This window comes from Scyliorhinus torazame, chromosome 2 (genome assembly GCF_047496885.1).
Source record: "Scyliorhinus torazame isolate Kashiwa2021f chromosome 2, sScyTor2.1, whole genome shotgun sequence".
Taxonomy (NCBI): domain Eukaryota; kingdom Metazoa; phylum Chordata; class Chondrichthyes; order Carcharhiniformes; family Scyliorhinidae; genus Scyliorhinus; species Scyliorhinus torazame.
This window is the reverse complement of record NC_092708.1, coordinates 354,143,014-354,162,070: the sequence shown is the minus strand read 5'-3', so window position 1 is coordinate 354,162,070 and position 19,057 is coordinate 354,143,014. Positions and strand designations below refer to the sequence as shown.

Genomic DNA, 19,057 nt, shown 5'->3' with positions numbered 1-19,057 from the left:
TTCCGACCATTTATCCTAATCTAAGATCAACCTAACCTACACCCCTTCAATTTACTGCTGTCCATGTGCCTGTCTAATAGTCGCTTAAATGTCCCTGATGACGCTGACTCCACCATCTCTGCTGACAGTGCATTCCACACACACACAACTCTCTGTGTAAAGAACCTACCTCTGACATCTCCCCTATACCTTCCTCCAATCACCTTAAAATTATGTCCCCCTCGTGACAGCCATTTCCACCCTGGGGAAAAGTCTCTGGCTATCCACTCTATCCATGCCTCTCATCACCTTGTACACCTCTATCAAGTCACCTCTCTGCCTTCTTCATTCCAGTGAGAAAAGCCCTAGCTCCCTCAACCTTTCTTCATAAGACATGCCCTCCAGTCCAGGCAGCATCCTGGTAAGTCTCCCCGTACCCTCTCCAAAGCATCCACATCCTTCCTATAATGAGGCGACCAGAACTAGACACAATATTCCAAGTGTGGTCTAACTAGGGTTTTATAAAGCTGCAGCAAAACCTCGCGGCTCTTAAACTCAATCCCCCTGTTAACGAAAGCCAACACACCATAGGCCTTCTTAACGACCCTATCAACCTGGGTGGCAACTTTGAGGGATCTACGTACGTGGACCCCAAGATCCCTCTGTTCCTCCACACTTCCAAGAATCCTGCCTTGAACCCTGTATTCAGCATTCAAATTCGATCTTCCAAAATGAATCACTTCACATTTATCAAGGTTGAACTCCACCTGCCACTTCTCAGCCCAGTTCTGCATCCTGTCAATGTCCTGTTCTAACCTGCAACAACCCTCAACACTATCTACAACTCCCCCAACCTTTGTGTCATCGGCAAACTTACTAACCCACCCGTCCACTTCCTCATACAAGTCATTTATAAAAACCACAACGAGCAGAGGTCCCAGAACAGATCCTTGCGGGACACCACTGGTCACCGACCTCCAGGCGGAATACTTTCCATCCACTACCACTCGCTGTCTTCTTTTGGCCAGCCAATTCTGTATCCAGACAGTCAAATGTCCCTGTATCCCATGCTCCCCAACTTTCAGAATGAGCCTACCATGGGGAACCTTATCAAATGCCTTACTGAAATCCATATACACCACATCCACTGCCCAACCTTCATCAATGTGTCTAGTCACATCCTCAAAGAATTCAATGTGGCCTGTGAGGCATGACCTGCCCCTCACAAAGCCATGCTGACTATCTTTAATCAAACTATGTTTTTCTAAATAATCATAAATCCTATCTCTCAGAATCCTTTCCAATATTTTGCTCACCACAGCCGTAAGACTGATGGGTCTGTAATTCCCAGGGATTTCCCTATTCCCTTTCTTGAACATGGGAACAACATTTGCCTCCCTCCAATCAACCGGTACTAGTCCAGTGGAGTGAGGACGCAAACATCATTGCCAACGGCGCAGCAGTTTCCTCCCGCGCTTCCCGTAGTAACCTTGGGTATATCCCATCAGGCCCAGGGGACTTATCTATCCTGATGCTTTTCAAAATTTCCAGCAAAGTATTTCTATTTAAAATAGAAACTTACTAACACATTTAACCTTTAACAGAAGCAGGATGTGTTGAAGATGTTAGAGAGAGATCACAAATAAAATGTTAACTGCCGTAGCACTAAATGCATTTGATGAACTGCATTATTATAATAGTGTCACAACATTTTGCAAACACAGGTATTGCTACATTACAATGTCATTTCAAGTTCAGCAATTTCAGTGTTACAAAGTTAAAGCACAAATGTTTTGTACGCTTGTCAACTATCAAGCACATTGCAGGTCTCAATGGAATAAAAGTTCCAGCAAGAATGACAACTGGTGGCTGATCTGCAATTAAATATATTGAGCAAAAAGGTGTTTATTTGTTTTTAGACATCTGGGTCGAGATTCTCTGGCCTCCATGTGGTGTGTTCCTCGGCGGCGGGATCTTCTGGTCCCATTGTTGTCAACGGGATTTCCCGTTGAATCCACCGGGCGTGTGCCATTGGCAAAATCGGAAGATCCCACCGGCATGAACAGCCGGAAAATGCCACCCTGGTTTGACTTCCCGTAGATAAAAAAGAAAATCAGAACTGAAAACTGCTGCATGAATAAAGTGTTTGTAATTATGTTACAGAGTATTACCTGGTAACTAACAACAAAAAGTATTGTAAACAGTCCACGGTCTCATTTTCAGGAAATGCATGTGTATAAAAGCAGGAAATGCATGTGTATAAAAGTTAGACAATTGGACATTCTTCCAACCGTTTCTTTCCATCGCTCAGTTATTTTCTTCAACTACTCAGTCCCTTGAATAATTACTATTGAATCGGACATAATGCAAGGTATTGAAATACAGAGATTTTTCCTCCCACCCCACCAACATAAAATGAAATAGGATGTGCTAAAAGTGTTTGCGCCACAGTTTGCAAAAGTAATAGGTTGTCTAATCTGTTGCATAACCTTAATTTACATTTTTTTAATGAACTTGGTTAAATTAAATCAGGGAACCATAAACTTGAGAAAATGCTCCATATTCTTATGCCTGCTATTTGCCCAATTGGTTGAGGCAGATGGTTCCAACAATTAGCTTCAGTACCTCTCGGTTAGGAAAGAGACTGGCAACGGTTCCCCCTTCTGACCACTCTCCAGTGGCCCTTACTGCAAGTACATATATGTACATCATACAAATGAGGACAAGTTCAAGTTTAGTTGTAATGCCATAAAGAGGAGGGTAGGAAAAAACATTTATCAGAGGGGAAGAGAAATTGCCTTTCACATGTGGTCTTGAAAATGAAAAGCTTTACTGTACAATTTAGAGCAATATTGTGAATTGGTTTTATGAGCAGCATCTTAACACAATCACAACCCTTGCATAAAACCATATGCTCTGAAGAACTTTTGCAGCATCATCAAATGTTGTACTAATGCTGCCTCAGAGCGAGATTCAGGAAGACCAACCAATATCAAATTGGCCATCATGAAATATAATATAGCTTGTGGGCTATTGGATGAGGAAGTACACAAATATAAAATGTTAAGTTTGTGAAGCAACTGTCTTTTCTATCAAAATCATCTTGCACTTTCCATTTGGGAAGATTTGAATCTTACCTTAAATTGGTTGCCATGGGTGAACCTCCAAACCCAAATTCTAAGATTTGCTCGAGAAGCCATAAGAAAAGTGCATCCACAGGAGGCAAAATACCAACTGCCCAGAGGACAGGCAGAAATACAAAAATAATGTGTAAAATCTGATTTATTTGAAGCAGGGTTGAGTTTACAGTAAATCTGAGGAAAGGAAAAGTCATATTAATTCAAAAGGCAACATTGTACAAAATGCTTCACCCATCAATCTCTATATTCTATATCTAATCTCCATGTTCAGATAGCATGCTGTTAGTTAAATATTGTGAGCAACTAGAATTTGGTCAAACCAGAAGGCAAGAAATTTCTATTAGCAAGAATGGAAAACAAATCTTCAGATTAAGTAAAATATTTAATTTAAAATAGATTTAGCGCTGCACATTCTACCTTCTCGATCCACAATATCATAGAACATAGAACATACAGTGCTGAAGGAGGCAATTTGGCCCATCGATCTGCACTGACCCACTTAAGGCCTCACTTCCACCCTATCCCCGTAACCCAATAACCTCGCCTAACCTTTTTTTTGGCGCTAAGGGCAATTTAGCATGGACAATCCACCTTACCTGCACTTCTTTGGACTGTGGGAAGAAACCAGAGCACTCGGAGGAAACCCACGCAGACGCAGGGAGAACGTGCAGACTCCACACAGACAGTGACCCAGCGGGGAATCGAACCTGGGACCCTGGTGCTGTGAAGCCACAGTGCTAGCCACTGTGCTACCGTGCTGGTAGCTGGGCTTAATGTGAGCCAATTTCCCACATTTGGTCAGCTCTTTTAGAACTGACTGGCTAATTTCCACTCATCTAAAGGAAGTAACATTAAGACAGGTTCAATTGGAGACATAACATTTCTCTAAAACTCAATATGTACCAACTTTCCTTGAACGTAAGCTGCCCTACTGAACCATCTACACTGTAACCCTTATTCGGGAAGGTTATTCCGTTCAAAAAACTTTCAAAGACTCCAGCCATTAATATTCGCAAATAGAGCCCTAAAATGGAAGAACTAAATAATTTAAATCAAACAAATTCCACCAAAATATTTTCCAAATATTTCAAAGTTTGGATAATTTCAGACCTAAATGACACATCCCGCCATATGGATAACAGCATCATTAAAACATCACAAATCATAATGGAAATTCACAATTGAAAATCAGGGCAAAATCTGAATCCAAACACAGCCTTGGCCACTTCATTCAGTTGTAATTCTTCAACTAATTTCGCACCAACTCAACATAAAAATTAAAAAAGTTGTATACCTGTAGGCAAGATCCACTGCAATGAAAGCAAAAATATGAAGTGGCCTGGTAAGTGCATTGATTTCATACATATCTTGTGGCTGGAATGTAGCAGTCTCCACAGCAGTGTTTATTATTAATGAATATTCTCCAATGCACACAGTCACCCAACCAAAAACAAAGAGCACAAATGTTGCTCCTGTATTGGCATACAGTATCATTAACCGGTTAGGTAGCAAATACCATGTTCCAAGGCCACATAATGCTCCAGCTAGAATAGAGTGAAAGACTGTATTAATTAAGTATTTTTTTCCAGGTATGATGAATTTTATTGTCTCTGGCCCAGCACAGCTGGAAAAATCAAATTCATCCTCATCTGCCAAAGTATTTCCAGATGAGAATGCTTCGACAGTCATATTCCTCTGTCTGACCCACAGGTTCATGCCTTGAACAATGAAGGCTGCCAGCAGCATCAATCCTGCAGCAAGGATTGATGCCCAATAATCTTCTAATGCATTTAGCTGATAAAGAACTGTTCCCACACCACCAAAAACCCATGGTATCAGGAACAAGATGATCTGGTTAACATAGATGTAAGGTGGAGCACAATATCCAAGTTTGAATCGTGGTCCTCCAAGTACCGTCTGTGGAAATCGTTTCCAGAAGAATTCCTGTTTGTAGTCATTCAGTAGCGGGACATCTGGACCCATCCTGATTTCGCACAATTCTCACATCGTTAGTATTTTCTGAGCGTTGTTTTGCCTGGGAATGTCAGAATTTAACAGTAAGACATCTAGCTAACAAGCTTAGAATTACAGACATTATCTCCACTATTATACCTAGCAAACAAGCACTTAAAATTTGGCATCACAATTCAGCTCAGCTATGCAAAACAGATTTACATGGTGTTGAGGGAGGCGAACACAAGAATGAAAGCATGTATTATAATTGTAGAACATTACTGAAACTTACAAACTTTCTAAATAAGCAGCAAATATCCCATGACATGGATAGTTCAAAACCTGTAATGCAGCATCTATGTGCACTGTGATTCTGCTCCACCCAAATGCAAAACTAACTTACCCATGTAACAGCAAATTTACTGAATCAATAGATTATATAACTCGCTCAAAATAATTTCCTTTACAGATGCTACCAGTGTGCAAGTAGATATGTTGTAGTATTTAGCTACCAGATTAAAGAACTTGCTTAAAACACAACTATTTGTTCTTCACTCCCTAAAATCTCATTCCCAGATACCTCCATGAAATGTTTTTGATGTACTTCCTACAGCGCCTGCTTAAAATTAACTATTTTATCAATTTATTAAATTTTGTACCTTGCCCCAAAAGGATCATTTATCTCACTATTTTATCTCCCCTTGCCAATGTGCATTTTTCGTTCTTTTTTAAAAATTCATTAAGGATGTGGTCTCCACTGGCTAGGCCAGAATTTACTGCCCATTCCTAACTGCCCTCTAGAAGGTGGAGGTAAGCTGCTTTCTTGAACCGCTGTAGTCTGTGGTGTAGATACATACAGTGCTGTTAGGGATGGATATCCAGGAATTTGACAAAGTGACAGTGAAGGAATGGCGATATATTTCTATGGCAGGATGGCGAGTGGCTTGGGGAGGAACTTTCAGGTGGTGATGTTCCCATGAATTTACTATCCTTGTCCTCCTCAATGGTAGCGGTCGTAGGTTTGGAAGGTGCTATCTAAGGAACCTTGGTGAGTACCTGCAGTGCATCTTGTGAATGGTACACATTGATGTCATTGTGCATCAGTGGTGAGTGTTTGTGGATTGGGCCAATCAAGTGAACTGCTTTGTCCTGGATGGTGTCAAGCTTCTTTAGTGTTGTTGAAGCTGCATTAATCCATGAAACATATATTCCATCAGACTCCTGACTTGTGCCAAATAGACAATGGACAGGCTTTGGGATGTTAGGAGGAGAGTTATTCACCATAGGACTGCTAGACTCTGACCTGCTCTTATAGCCACAGTATTTATATGGCTGGTCGAGTGAACTTACTATGGTAAACCCAAGGATGTTGATGGGGGGGTGGGGGAGGGAGATTTGGTGATAGCAATGAAATGAAAAAATGAAATGAAAATCGCCTATTGTCACAAGTAGGCTTCAAATGAAGTTACTGTGAAAAGCCCCTAGTCGCCACATTCCGGCACCTGTTCGGGGAAGCTGGTACGGGAATTGAACCGTGCTGCTGGCCTGCCTTGGTCTGCTTTAAAAGCCAGCTATTTAGCCTAGTGTGCTAAACCAGCCATTGAATGTGAAAGGGTGATGGTTACATTCTCTCCGGTTGGTGCTCTTCCTGGCACTTCTGGTAAGAATGTTACTTGCCACTTGTCAGCCCAATCCTGGACACTGTCTAGGTTTTTCTGCATTTGGACATGGACTGCTTCAGTATCTGAGAAGTCATGGATGGTACACTGAGTATCCCCACTTTTGAAGGCAAGTCATTGATGAAGCAGCTGAAGATTGAGAAACTCCTTGATGAAAGACTCATTGTTACTCCTCATTCAGGGAGTCTCCAACATTCAGGGTTGGAGACCGTACAGGGCAGCACGGTATCACAGTGGGTAGCACTGTTGCTTCACAGCTCCGCAATGTCTGTGCGGAGTCTGCACGTTCTCCGTGTCTGGGTGGGTTTTCTCCGTGCTCCGGTTTCCTCCCACAAGTCCCGAATGACATGCTGTCAGGGGAATTGGATATTCTGAATTCTCCCTCCGTGTACCCGAACAGGTGCCGGAATGTGGCGACTAGGGGCTTTTCACAGTAAATTCATTGCAGTGTAAATGTAAGCCTACGTGTGACAATAAAGATTATTAAAAAAATTATTATTAAAGTGATAAGATCAGGGGATTATTTGCTCTCAGTAAGGGAAGTATCAACATGGGACTGGTTGGGCTGAATGGTCTGTTTCAATTGTGCACATTTGGTAAATCCATTCAGTCCCAGAGCCTGTTCTGCCATCCAGTGAAATCATGGCTGATATGCCTACCTTGAGTTTATATCCCTTGCCTGTCTTTCTTGAAAGTTTTAACTAACCCAGTATTTATAGTCATAAAGAGACAAGGCTCCTGAATTCTACTGTGTGAAAAGTTGCTTTTTGTTTTCAATCTTAAATGGCCCAGTTCCAATTTTAAGATGATGCCCTTTTGTATTACATTCCCTATGAGGGGAAATCGTTTCTATGTAACTTACCCAACCAACTTAAGATGTGTTTCTATGACATCCTGCACTTTTAACAGGTGATCAGTTGTCATAGTCTGTACTTAGTTGACTGCCTAATTCTATTCACAATGTCGGAGATAATAAAAATGCTTCAAACCTCTGCCTTTCGCCTGGGTACAAACAAGAAACACAGAACGGTTCATTCAAAATATTTAACTTCTTTTCTGCTCTCCGTCACCACCCAACAACTGTCTGCACCTCGCAGCTATGCTTTCTGTCCATTGTTGTGGGACAGTCGAGTACTGTAGTTTCTCCATGAGAAAGGTGAAACTTATAACTTCCATGATGATTCTCTCCTTCAAACATTTCCCCCCCCCCCCCGCCCTCCCCCACAACAGTTGAAAATCTTCAACATCCAAGCCAAGACAAAATGTCCAACTGAAGTCCCAAACAAAAGGGCAGCCTGTCAGAGCAGAAAGTTCTTGCATGACTGCCAATGATAAACAACTGGGTTTATGAAAATTGTGCATATTTTGCTATTTTCTAAGCACATTTTCTTTTTAAACGCATTTTATTCAAACTTGTATCAAAGTAGGTTACAGTAAATAAACACCCCGGGAAACATTTTGTACATTCTTCCTAACAATCAATTATACAATTTGTACAGACTTTTCTCCTTTTTCACCCTCCCCAAAACCCCCCCACACCCCCCCTGCGACGAATAGCTCCTCAAACATGGTCACAAACATCCCCCACCTTTTCTCAAACTCCCCTGCTGAGCCCCTTAACTCATACTTTATCTTCCCTCACCGCAGGAAGTCATACAGGTCACCCAACCATGCTGCTACCCCCGATGGCGATGCCGACTGCCACTCCAGCAAAATTCGCCGCCGTGCAATCAGAGAGGCGAAGGCCAAGACATCGGCCTCCCTCCTCTTCATGAGCTCCGGCTTCTCTGAAACCCCAAATATCGCCACCAAAGGGTCCGGGTCCACTCCCTCCTCCACTGTCCTGGCTAAGACCGCGAACACTCACGCCCAGAATCTTCCCAATTTTTCACAACCCCAAAACATGTGCGCATGATTCGCTGGCCCCCGCCCACAACTCTCACACTCATCTGCTACCCGCTGAAGGAACCCACTCATTCTCACCCGAGCCATATGCACCCTGTGCACCACCTTAAACTGTATCAGGCTCATCCTTGCACAAGAGGAGGTCCCGTTTACCCTTCGCAGTGCCTCACTCCATGCTCCACAATTGACCTCCATTCCCAACTCCGCTTCCCATTTCTCCTTGATCTTCACCACCCGCTCGCCTCCCTGCTCCCCCAGCCACTTATATATATCCCCAATTCGTCCCTCCCCTTCCACATCTGGAAGCAGCAGTCGCTCCAGCAGGGTGTATCCCGGCAATCTAGGGAACCCCTTCCAGACCTTTCGTGCAAAGTCCCTAACCTATAGATAGCTGAACTCACTACCCCTCGGCAGCTCTACCCTTTCCCTTAGCTCCTCCAGACTGGCGAACCCTTCCTCCAAATACAAATCCCTCACCTTGACAAGCCCCACTTCCCTCCACCTCCTGTATACACTATCCAACCCCCCCGGCTCAAACCCATGATTCTCGCACAGCGACGTTAGCACCGACATCCCTTCCAGCCTAAAATGCCTCCTCAGCTGATTCCATATCTTCACCGTGGACTGCACCACTGGGCTCCCTGAATACCTACTCGGAGCCATTAGCAATGCTGCCGTCACCATAGCCCTCAAACTAAACCCCTTACAAGATTCCTCCTCCATCCTAACCCACTCTATCCCTTATCCTTCCCACCACCTCCGCTCCTTGTCCACATTAACCGCCCAATAATAATGAAGCAAGTTTGGCAACGACAATCTCCCCTGCTGCCTCTGTGGCAGGGTCCTCCCCACCCTCGGCCCCTTCCCCGCCCATACAAAGTCAGAGGTGATTGTGTCCACTTTCCGAAAAAAGGCCTTTGGTATAAAGATCGGGAGAGCCTGAAAGTTAAGCAAGAACCTTGGCAGAATATTCATTTTCACCACTTGGACCCTCCCCGCCAACGTTAAGTGCAGTATATCCCACCTCTTAAGATCCTCCCTGGCCTCCTCCACCAGCTTCGTTAAGTTCCACTTATGGAGCCCCGTCCATTCCCTCACTACCTGAATCCCCAAGTACCAAAACCTATCCCTCGCTACCGTAAATGGCAGCCCCCTTAAATTAGCCCGCTGTGCCAGCTCATTCACCAGGAATACCTCGCCTTTCCCTACATTCAGCATGTATCCTGAGAACCCTCCAAACCTCCCCAACAGGCCCATAACCTTCCCATACTCTCCAACGGATCCGAAACATACAGCAAGAGGTCATCGGCATAGAACGACACCCGATGCTCCCTCTGTCCCCTCATTATCCCCTGCCACTCTGTCGACCCCCTGAGAGCCATCGCCAATGGGTCTATGGCCAGCGCAAACAGCAGCGGCGACAGCGGGCACCCCTGCCTCGTACCCCTGTGTAAGTCATAGCTTCGTGAGCTCATATCATTCGTCCTCACCCTCGCTCTTGGCGCCACATACAGCAACCGCACCCATGCCACAAATCTCAGCCCAAACACAAACCTTCCCAAAACTTTGAACAAGTACCGCCACTCCACCCAATCAAATGCTTTCTCCGCGTCCATGGACACCACCACCTCCGGTACGAGCTCTCGACGGATTCATCACCACACTCAACAGCCGTCTTGTATTACCCGCAGGCTGCCTGCCCTTCACGAAGCCTGTTTGATCTTCTGCAACCACCCCCAGGACACTATCCTCCATCCTCCCCGCCAACAACTTAGCCAATACCTTCACATCCGTGATCAATAGTGATATGGGTCTATACGACCCACATTCCACCAGATCCTTCCCTTTTTTGGGGATTAGTGTGATTACTGCCTGCTTCATCGTCTCCGGCAACTCCCCCTTCTCCAGTGCTTCATTAAACAGCCCCAACAGATGTGGTGCCAGGTCCGCCGCAAATTCCTTATAAAATTCTGCCAGGTACCCATCCGGCCCAGGGGCCTTCCCCGACTTCATACCCCTGATACTATCCAGCACCTCCCTCAGCCCCAGGGGCTCCTCCAACGCCTGCCTCTTTGCTTCCTCCACCTGGGGAAATTCCAGCTCGTCCAGAAACCACCCCATGTCTCCCCCTCTCCTCCTGGGTCAGCCTCATAAAGTCCATGGTAATACTCTCTAAATGCCTCATTTATCTTCCCTGGCTCTGACACCACATCCCCAGCCCGGATCTTCAATATTTCCCTGGACGCAGCCTGCCTCCGCAGCTGGTGCGCCAGCATGCTGCTCGCCTTCTCCCCATACTCACATTGCACCCCTCTTGCCCTACGCAGTTGCCCTACCGCCCTCCCCGTTATCAGCCTGTCAAATTGCCCCTGCAACTTCTTCCTCCTCGCCAATCCCTCCACGGTGGGCACCCTCGAATATTCCGTGTCTACCTCCACTATCTCGCTCACTAGACGGTCATGTCCCCCCCTCCTTTTCTTGTTCGCACGAACCGTGAATGAGATAATTTCTCCCCAGACCACTGCCTTCAGTGCTTCCCAAAAAATGCCCGCTGACACCGCCCCATTCTGATTGAACTCCACATAATCCCTAATTGCCATTCTAAGTACATTTTCTCGCTGCAATTAGAATTCATACCCAAACATAGAATACTTTTTTAAAATCAGCTTGAAATCTATTATGGAATGGTTTATGTCTTGTCCCACTGGTACAGAGCATCATCAAAATTTCAAAACAATTCTTCAATTTTTATGATGTATATTCCCAATGAACAAAAGTATTTTAAGAATGTATCTGAAACATTACAATTTGTAAAAAATCTCAAGAGATTGAATAACAGTATTAATATGTTATGTTGGACTTCCGGTGACGGCGGGCGTGAGGCAGCCGCACACTGGAGGGCTCCCGCTCGGGAATAGGAATTTTGGAGTTTTAACGCCCGGACCCGGGGGCAACGGAGGCTGAAAAGGTTGTAAGAAGGCAGAGGGAGGAGAAATATCCAAGTTTGGGAGGAAAACAGACGTGAAAAAGGGGGTTAACGAAAGTCTGCCAGTGAGTGAAAATGTCAGCCCAGGAACTGTAAGGAAAGCGGATCCGGGCTGGAGCACCAGGGAAGACCGCAAAATTCACAGCAGAAGAAATGACCAAGGTGATGGCTGTGGAACTTGAAAAACAGTTCACAAAACACATGGAAGCGATGAAGGAGGAAATGGGGGCGGTATTGAAAGTGCTGGTGGAGGAGGCGATTGCTCCGGTATCAAGCGCAGTGGCTGAGGTGCGGAAGCAAGATGAGACACTGAAGGAAGTGGAAGAGGCATTATCGCAGCACAGTGATCAACTCACTTCGATGGGGAAGGAGTTGCAGAGAAAGAGACCAACAAGGGTCGGCGAGCCAAAATGGAAGACCTGGAAACAGATCCAGGCCACAGAAGCTGAGGATTGTGGGTCTGCACCTTGGGAGGGTTTGTTTTATTTGATGCTTATATTGTCAGGTGGGCTGTTGTTTGGGGGGGCGGTGGTGGGAGGATGGGATCGCAGTTGTTGATAAGGAGATTGACATTGTATTTGTTACCGTTTACTGTTTGTTGGTGGGGTGTAAATTCTGAAGAAAATGTGAAAATGGAGAATAAAAATATATATATTTTTTAAAATACGTTATGTTGGAAACTTCCCTCTGCCTTTTTCCGCAAATTCTCCCCCATTCTTTTTGTTTGGCTGATGCAGTTCCACAGCACCTTCTCCAAGTGGCTATTCTTCGCATATGCCTCAACATCTGCAGCCATACGAGGGGAAGGAGATACCATAGCCACAAAACATTTTTCTCATCGAGTTTCCATCCACTTGCATTGCAGAGGTCTTCACTGAACAGTCATCGGGAGGCCTTTCCCTCCTTCACCCAAGGGCACTGAAGTTAATTTCTGCATCTCTACTTTGATCTTGGTTGAGATCAAATCACTTAAACACAAACCATGGGTCAAACCCAGAATATTAATGTTCTGTAAATCTCAGCTACACACATTCATGGTGGGCAGCACGGTAGCACAATGGGTAGCATTGTGGCTTCACAGCACCAGGGTCCCAGGTTCGATTCCCAGCTGGGTCACTGTCTGTGCGGAGTCTGCACATTCTGCGTGGGTTTCTTCCGGGTGCTCCGGTTTCCTCCCATTAGCCCCGAAAGACATGCTATTAGGTAATTTGGACATTCTGAATTCTCCCTCTGTGTACCTGAACAGGCGCCGGAATGTAGCGACTCGGGGCTTTTCATAGTAACTTCATTGCAGTGTTAATGTAAGCCTACTTGTGACAATAAAGATTATTATTATTATTATTCTAACTAGCTATCAAGGAATCAGTTGAATATATTTAAATAATGTGGAATGCACGTGGATTTGTGATAAATAATTTATTTAACTTTGCTAATTGTCTGATATATATGGAAATTGATCATGTTTATACATCTCCAAACAATGGAGTTATCCAACTGAATTTCCATTTGCCTAATATGTAGTCTGATTTTCTCTCTCTGTAAGGACACAAGTCAAGAATACTTGGGCACAATGCTTTGGGTTACTAAAAAAGCTTAACTTAGGTTAAAGTCATACGCTTCATTTTTAAGTATTCTACTGATCTGGGACTTTGACAGCAATAGCAATAGCTATGTAGGCTTGAACCCACAAACCAGACTAATTTGCCAATAATCAACAGTGCTGTTACAAATTCAGGATCTTCTACAGATACCTTGTTGGGTTCAATAAACTCCGTCATTCCTGTAAGTAGCCCTTATGGATTGCAGCTCTCTCACGCTACCCAATATCAATTCATAAAGCAGGAAACTCAGAGGATGCAATATGTCTCCCATGACATCTGTGCCCTCAAATGTTTCTCCAGCATTTTCAAAAACAGAAAACAACATTTGGTAAGACAAGGCCAGATAAAAGCCATCAAGCTGCTTTATTTCATAAATCACAAATCAACAGACAAACAGTTATGCTCAGACTTAATTAAAATCAGTACAACTTATGTTCATGTAGGCCCAACCATCTTCAACTGCTACATCAGTTTCCTTTCTCCTTTAATATCAGAAATGGGGGTTGTGCTGAAGATTGCACAATATTCATTGCCATTCACAACTTCTCAGATACTGAAGCAGTCCATGTCCAAATGCAGCTTGACCTGACAATATCCAGGCTTGGACTGACAAGTAGCATTCGCGCCACTCAAGTGCCAAATAATGATCATCTCCAACAAAAGAGAATCTAACCATCACTCCATGGCATTTCATTGTCATTACCATTGCTGAATCCCTCATTATCAACATTCTTGGGGTTACGATCGACCAGAAACTTAACTGGTCTAGCTATACAAATACCTTGGCTACACGAGCAGATCAGAGGCTAGGAATCCTGTTGCGACTAACTCATCTCTCGACTCCCCAAAGCCTATCTACCATCTGCAGGCACAAGTCATCAGTGTGATTGAATACTCTCCACTTGCCTGTATGGGTGCAAGTCTAACAACATGCAAGAAGCTCAACACCATTCAGGACAAAGCAGCCCTTCCGCAAACTATCACTCCCTCCACAACCAATGCACAGTGACAGCAGTGTGTACCATGTATAAGATGCACTGCAGGAACACATCGAGGATCCTTAGACAACACCTTCCAAACCTAGAAGGGCAAGAACATCATCACCTGGAAGTTTCCCTCCAAGTCACTCGCTATCCTGACTTGGAAATATATCGCCATTCCTTCACTGTCACCGGGGCAAAATCCTGGAATTCCCTCTCTGACAGCATTGTGGGTGTACCTACACCACCTGCAGTGGTTCAAGAAGACAGCTCACCACCACCTTCTCAAGGGCAATAAATGCTGACCTAGCTAGCGATGCTCAGATCCTGTAAGTGAATTTTTAAAATGTTGTTGGACAAAACAACAAACGGGTTACATTTTGCACAGTGGGGTAGCTTGTTTGATTACCTCTCAACCCACCTTCCTGCAAGTGAGTGTTTCTCCCTCCATTTCTATCTAATTGTTGACAACTCAAAATTCATTTTATGGATTAGATTTATTTATTGTCATGTGTACCGAGGACAGTGAAAAGTATTGTTCTGCATAGAGTCCAGACAGATCATTCCATACATGAAAAGTACATAGGGTAAACATAAAATACACAATGTAAATACATAGACATAAGCATCGGGTGAAGCATACAGGAGTGTAGTACTACTCAGTAGAGAAGATGTGTGAAGATATCAGATCAGTCCATAAGAGGAGTCTGGTAACAGCAGGGAAGAAGCTGTTTTTGAATCTTTTATAGCGTGTTCTCAGACTTTTGTATCTCCTGCCTGATGGAAGAAGTTGGAAAAGTGAATAAGCCGGGTGGGACGGATCTTTGATTATGCTGCCCGCTTTCCCATGGCAGCGGGAGGTGTAGACAGTCAATGGATGGGAGGCGGATTCGTGTGATGGACTGGGCAGTGTTCATGACTCTTTGTAGTTTCTTACAGTCTTGGGCTGAGCAATCGCCATACCAGGCTGTGATGCAGCCAGATAGGATGCTTTTTATGGTGCATCTTAAAAGTTGGTAAGAGTCAATGTGGACATGCCGAATTTCCTTAGTTTCCTGAGAAAGTATAGGCGTAGTGCTTTCTTGATCGCAGCGCCGACGTGGGTGGATCAGGACAGATTGTTGGTGATGTGCACACCTAGGAATTTGAAGCCGTCAAACATCTCCATCTATGCCAGATAATCCCTAGCTAGTTTCCTGAGCCAGCAATCTCCCAACACAATGTGTGCAAATTGTCTATTGAGACAGGCTAATGAATTAGAACATAGAATATTACAGCGCAGTACAGGCCCTTCGGCCCTCGATGTTGCGCCGACCTGTGAAACCACTCTAAAGCCCATCTACACTATTCCCTTATCGTCCATATGTCTATCCAATGACCATTTGAATGCCCTTAGTGTTGGCGAGTCCACTACTGTTGCAGGCAGGGCATTCCATGCCCTTACTACTCTCGGAGTAAAGAACCTACCTCTGACATCTGTCCTATATCTATCTCCCCTCAATTTAAAGCTATGTCCCCTCGTGAATTGCTCCAACAACAAAAACAAAAGATGCTGGAACCACTCGGCAGGTCTGATAGCATCTGTGGAGTGAGAACAGAGCTAATGTTTCGAGTCTTAATGACACCCCAGACTCAAAACATTAGCTATTCTCTCTCCACAGATGCTGCCAGACCTGCTGAGAGTTTCTAGCATTTTCTGTTTTCGTTTCAAATTCCAACATCCGCAGTAATCTAATGAATTGCTTATTGTTATCAGTCTTTTGGGAAACAACTTCAACACCTAGCTCATTCGAGGTCATCAGATTTCAAAAAAGTGCTTTTGGCTTTGGTCTTCTAGGATCCAGGTTACACCAAACATAATTTATTAAGTTGCCAAAACAATGTCCTTAGCCAGATATTATATTGGAGATTGTTTTCAGGATGCTACAAGACATTTTGGTGGTTTACATAAACATAACACCGAACATAAACTGTTGGTGCATCAGATTTTTTAAAAATCAAGAATTAATAAAATTTCCAACCTTCGTCATCAAATCAAGATTGGTGACATGTGGGCGGTTTTTGTTTATGAAATTACAAAAGCCAAAAAGTAATATTAAAAGCCATAAAACTATAAAAAATGTGAACAATTTTGTACCGCATATTATGGGCAATAAATAGAAATATCAAACATACCACAGGAGGCGGAAAAAAACAAGTTTTCCACCTGGTCATTATGGGTCAGGGTGATCGGAGCTTACAAGTCGTCCAGCTCGGCCCATGAGCGATTTGATTAGGTGCAGAGAGGACAGGGTCCATCTCATTGCTTGCTCCAAAAAACAATTCAAATTTAAATTGAATCCAATTCATGGTCTTCACAAGAGAGAGGTACAAGACTCAAGTTGGCAAGAAAAGGCATTAGCACCTCATCTGGGGCTTGATCTGTGCCATGGTTAGCAATTTAATTTCAGTGGGGAGGAAACAGTACACAATCCAGTAATATGTTAAGCAAGCACACCACTCCGTCAGGATTGTATTTTATCAACATGAACCATCCCTTCCAGCTGCCCAAGCTAACAGGCACTGGCTTTACGGTCCAATGCCCTCTTTAGATAACGTACCTGCCATTTGAAGGGACATCGAGCCAGCGGCTCCCCGCCGCTACTCGTTTCTATGGCACAACCGTAAACAATCACCCTCACACACAGGCGGCCCAAATACCTCCTTCTCCTCCTCCTCTTTCCTCTCTGCTGCTAACAGATCACCTCCCCCGGACTGACTCACCGACACTCCCAACATCAGACGCCAGCCTCCGCGCCGCTCCTCGGTCATTGTCAGGACGCCTGCCGCCGCTTGGCCATTCAAGCCAGCACAATAGTCGACAGTGCGCATGCGCCTGACCTCGCCCGTGGCACGGCGAGGGCGCCTGCGCCGGGCCCTGCCGGCCGCGAGCGCAAACACTACCCGGGAGCGAGCCAAAGGCTATAAACCCAGCAGCTGTGGCCCTCTCCCCAGCCTGCCACTCACCTCACCAGCGGGCCTCTCCCCAGCCTGCCTCCCCCTCCTCTCCCGGGGCCTCTCATCCCACCTCACCCGCGGGCGCAGTTTTTGCCAGGGGAGGGGCGGGGCAGGTGGGGGGGAGCATTATTTCATGGTATGTGGGAGTTGCCGGCAAGACAGACATTTGTTGCCCATCCCTAATTGCCCTTGATTTGCGTGGTTTGGCAGCCATTGTGCAAGAGGGTAGTGAAGAATCAACCACATTACTGGGGGTCTAGACTGGAGTCGCGTGTAGGCAAGACCAGTCTGCTGCCCGTTTGGGCACCTTTCCACCGATGGGCTGGTGTTGGGGAGGGAGGGGTGCAGGGGGGAAAGGTAGCCCTATGCTGGCTTTGCAGCTGATGGTTTGTTTAAAGGAACTGTTTTGGGTTAAACTGCCTCCTCGTGGGAGGGGAGTGTTCTCTCACATCGTGCCCTGCGCCGCTGTGTCCTTTTCCAGTGGTCTGTGCTGCTAGTTTGGTCGCCTTTCCACCGATGCAGGGATACCATGCGGCGCGGGGGGGGGGAGGGGCTCAAGAGCTGGTGGTTTTGTTTTTTGGTGTCTTGTAGCATATTTTGTGACTTTTTAGGATGTTGCGGATTCTTTTGTATTCTTGAGTTGTCAATAAATGTTAAATATTTGTAGGCCAGACAGTAGATTTTCTTAACCCAAAGGACAATAGTGAAGCAGGGTTTTTACAACAGTGGACAATAGTTTCATTATCATTAATATTGAGACTAGCTTTTAATTCCAGATGGTCTGGAGTGTTTCAGCTATAAAGAGAGGTTGGATAGGCTGGGGTTGTTTTCCTTATGTGAGAAACACCGCTCCCTTGATAATAATTTACACTTAGCCAAATTCTGAAGAAGTATTTTATTCAATCGATCTTGCAAGAACGGGTGCTGCTTGTCAATATTTAGCAGACACGCAGAATTAACACAGCATGGTTTTTTTATATACAATCTCTGAGAAACATACCCCACTCTGGCAATTTCCTTATCAGTGATTCCTTATTTGGACTTGTTATGTTCACTTTGGCTTCCCCCTTGCTTCGCCTAGCAGTGGTTTCTGTTAGCTCCTGATACACCCTTGAACCGTCAATTAAAAATGATTATCATAGATTATCATAGAATTTACAGTGCAGAAGGAGGCCATTTGGCCCATCGAGTCTGCACTGGCTCTTGGAAAGAGCACCCTACCCAAGGTCAACACCTCCACCCTATCCCCATAACCCAGTAACCCCACCCAACACTAAGGGCAATTTTGGACACTAAGGGCAATTTATCATGGCCAATCCACCTAACCTGCACATCTTTGGACTGATGTAGGATGAGGCCCCCCCCATCTGCACCTGCATCCTGTTATTGTAAATCCTGTTCATTCCCGAAGGTCAGTCACGTTCAGAGTTACAACAACTTGGGCACTGCAGCTTACACAAAACTCCACTTGACATCTTATTTCCCATCAAGCACTATTGTTGACATCTTCTTTGTGAACCAGAGTTATTCATGTAAAAACAACATAAATTGCTCATTTCTCATACTTAGAGCATAGAAGGCCGAGTGGGGAACCTCCTTGAGGTGTACAAAATTATGAGATTTATAGATAGGGTAAATAGGAAGAAACATTTCCCCTTTGTAGAAGGGACAATAACCAGGGGGCATAGACTTGAGGTAAGGAGCAGGAGATTTAGAGGGGATTTGAGGAAAACATTTTTCACCCAGAGGGTAGTGGGAATCTGGAATCCGAAAGGGCGGTGGGGGTGGGAACCCTCACAACATTTAAGAAGCATTTAGACAGGCACTTGAAACAGCA

At 44.8% G+C, this 19,057-nt stretch overlaps 1 protein-coding gene across 2 annotated transcripts in view; it reads right to left on the bottom strand.

The window, feature by feature from the left end:
* The window catches only part of pcnx4 (pecanex 4), an 84,086-nt gene extending 66,993 nt beyond the window's left edge, over positions 1–17,093 (bottom strand). The window contains exons 1-3 of one of the 2 annotated variants that reach the window (XM_072491672.1): positions 16,987–17,093; positions 4,414–5,154; positions 3,117–3,293 (exon numbers count right to left, since the gene is read on the bottom strand). In XM_072491672.1, the coding sequence (XP_072347773.1) occupies positions 3,117–3,293; positions 4,414–5,102 (866 nt within the window). In that variant the 5' untranslated portion in view covers positions 5,103–5,154; positions 16,987–17,093. The other variant, XM_072491681.1, reaches the window with a different exon arrangement.
* Positions 17,094–19,057: the final 1,964 nt, after the last annotated feature.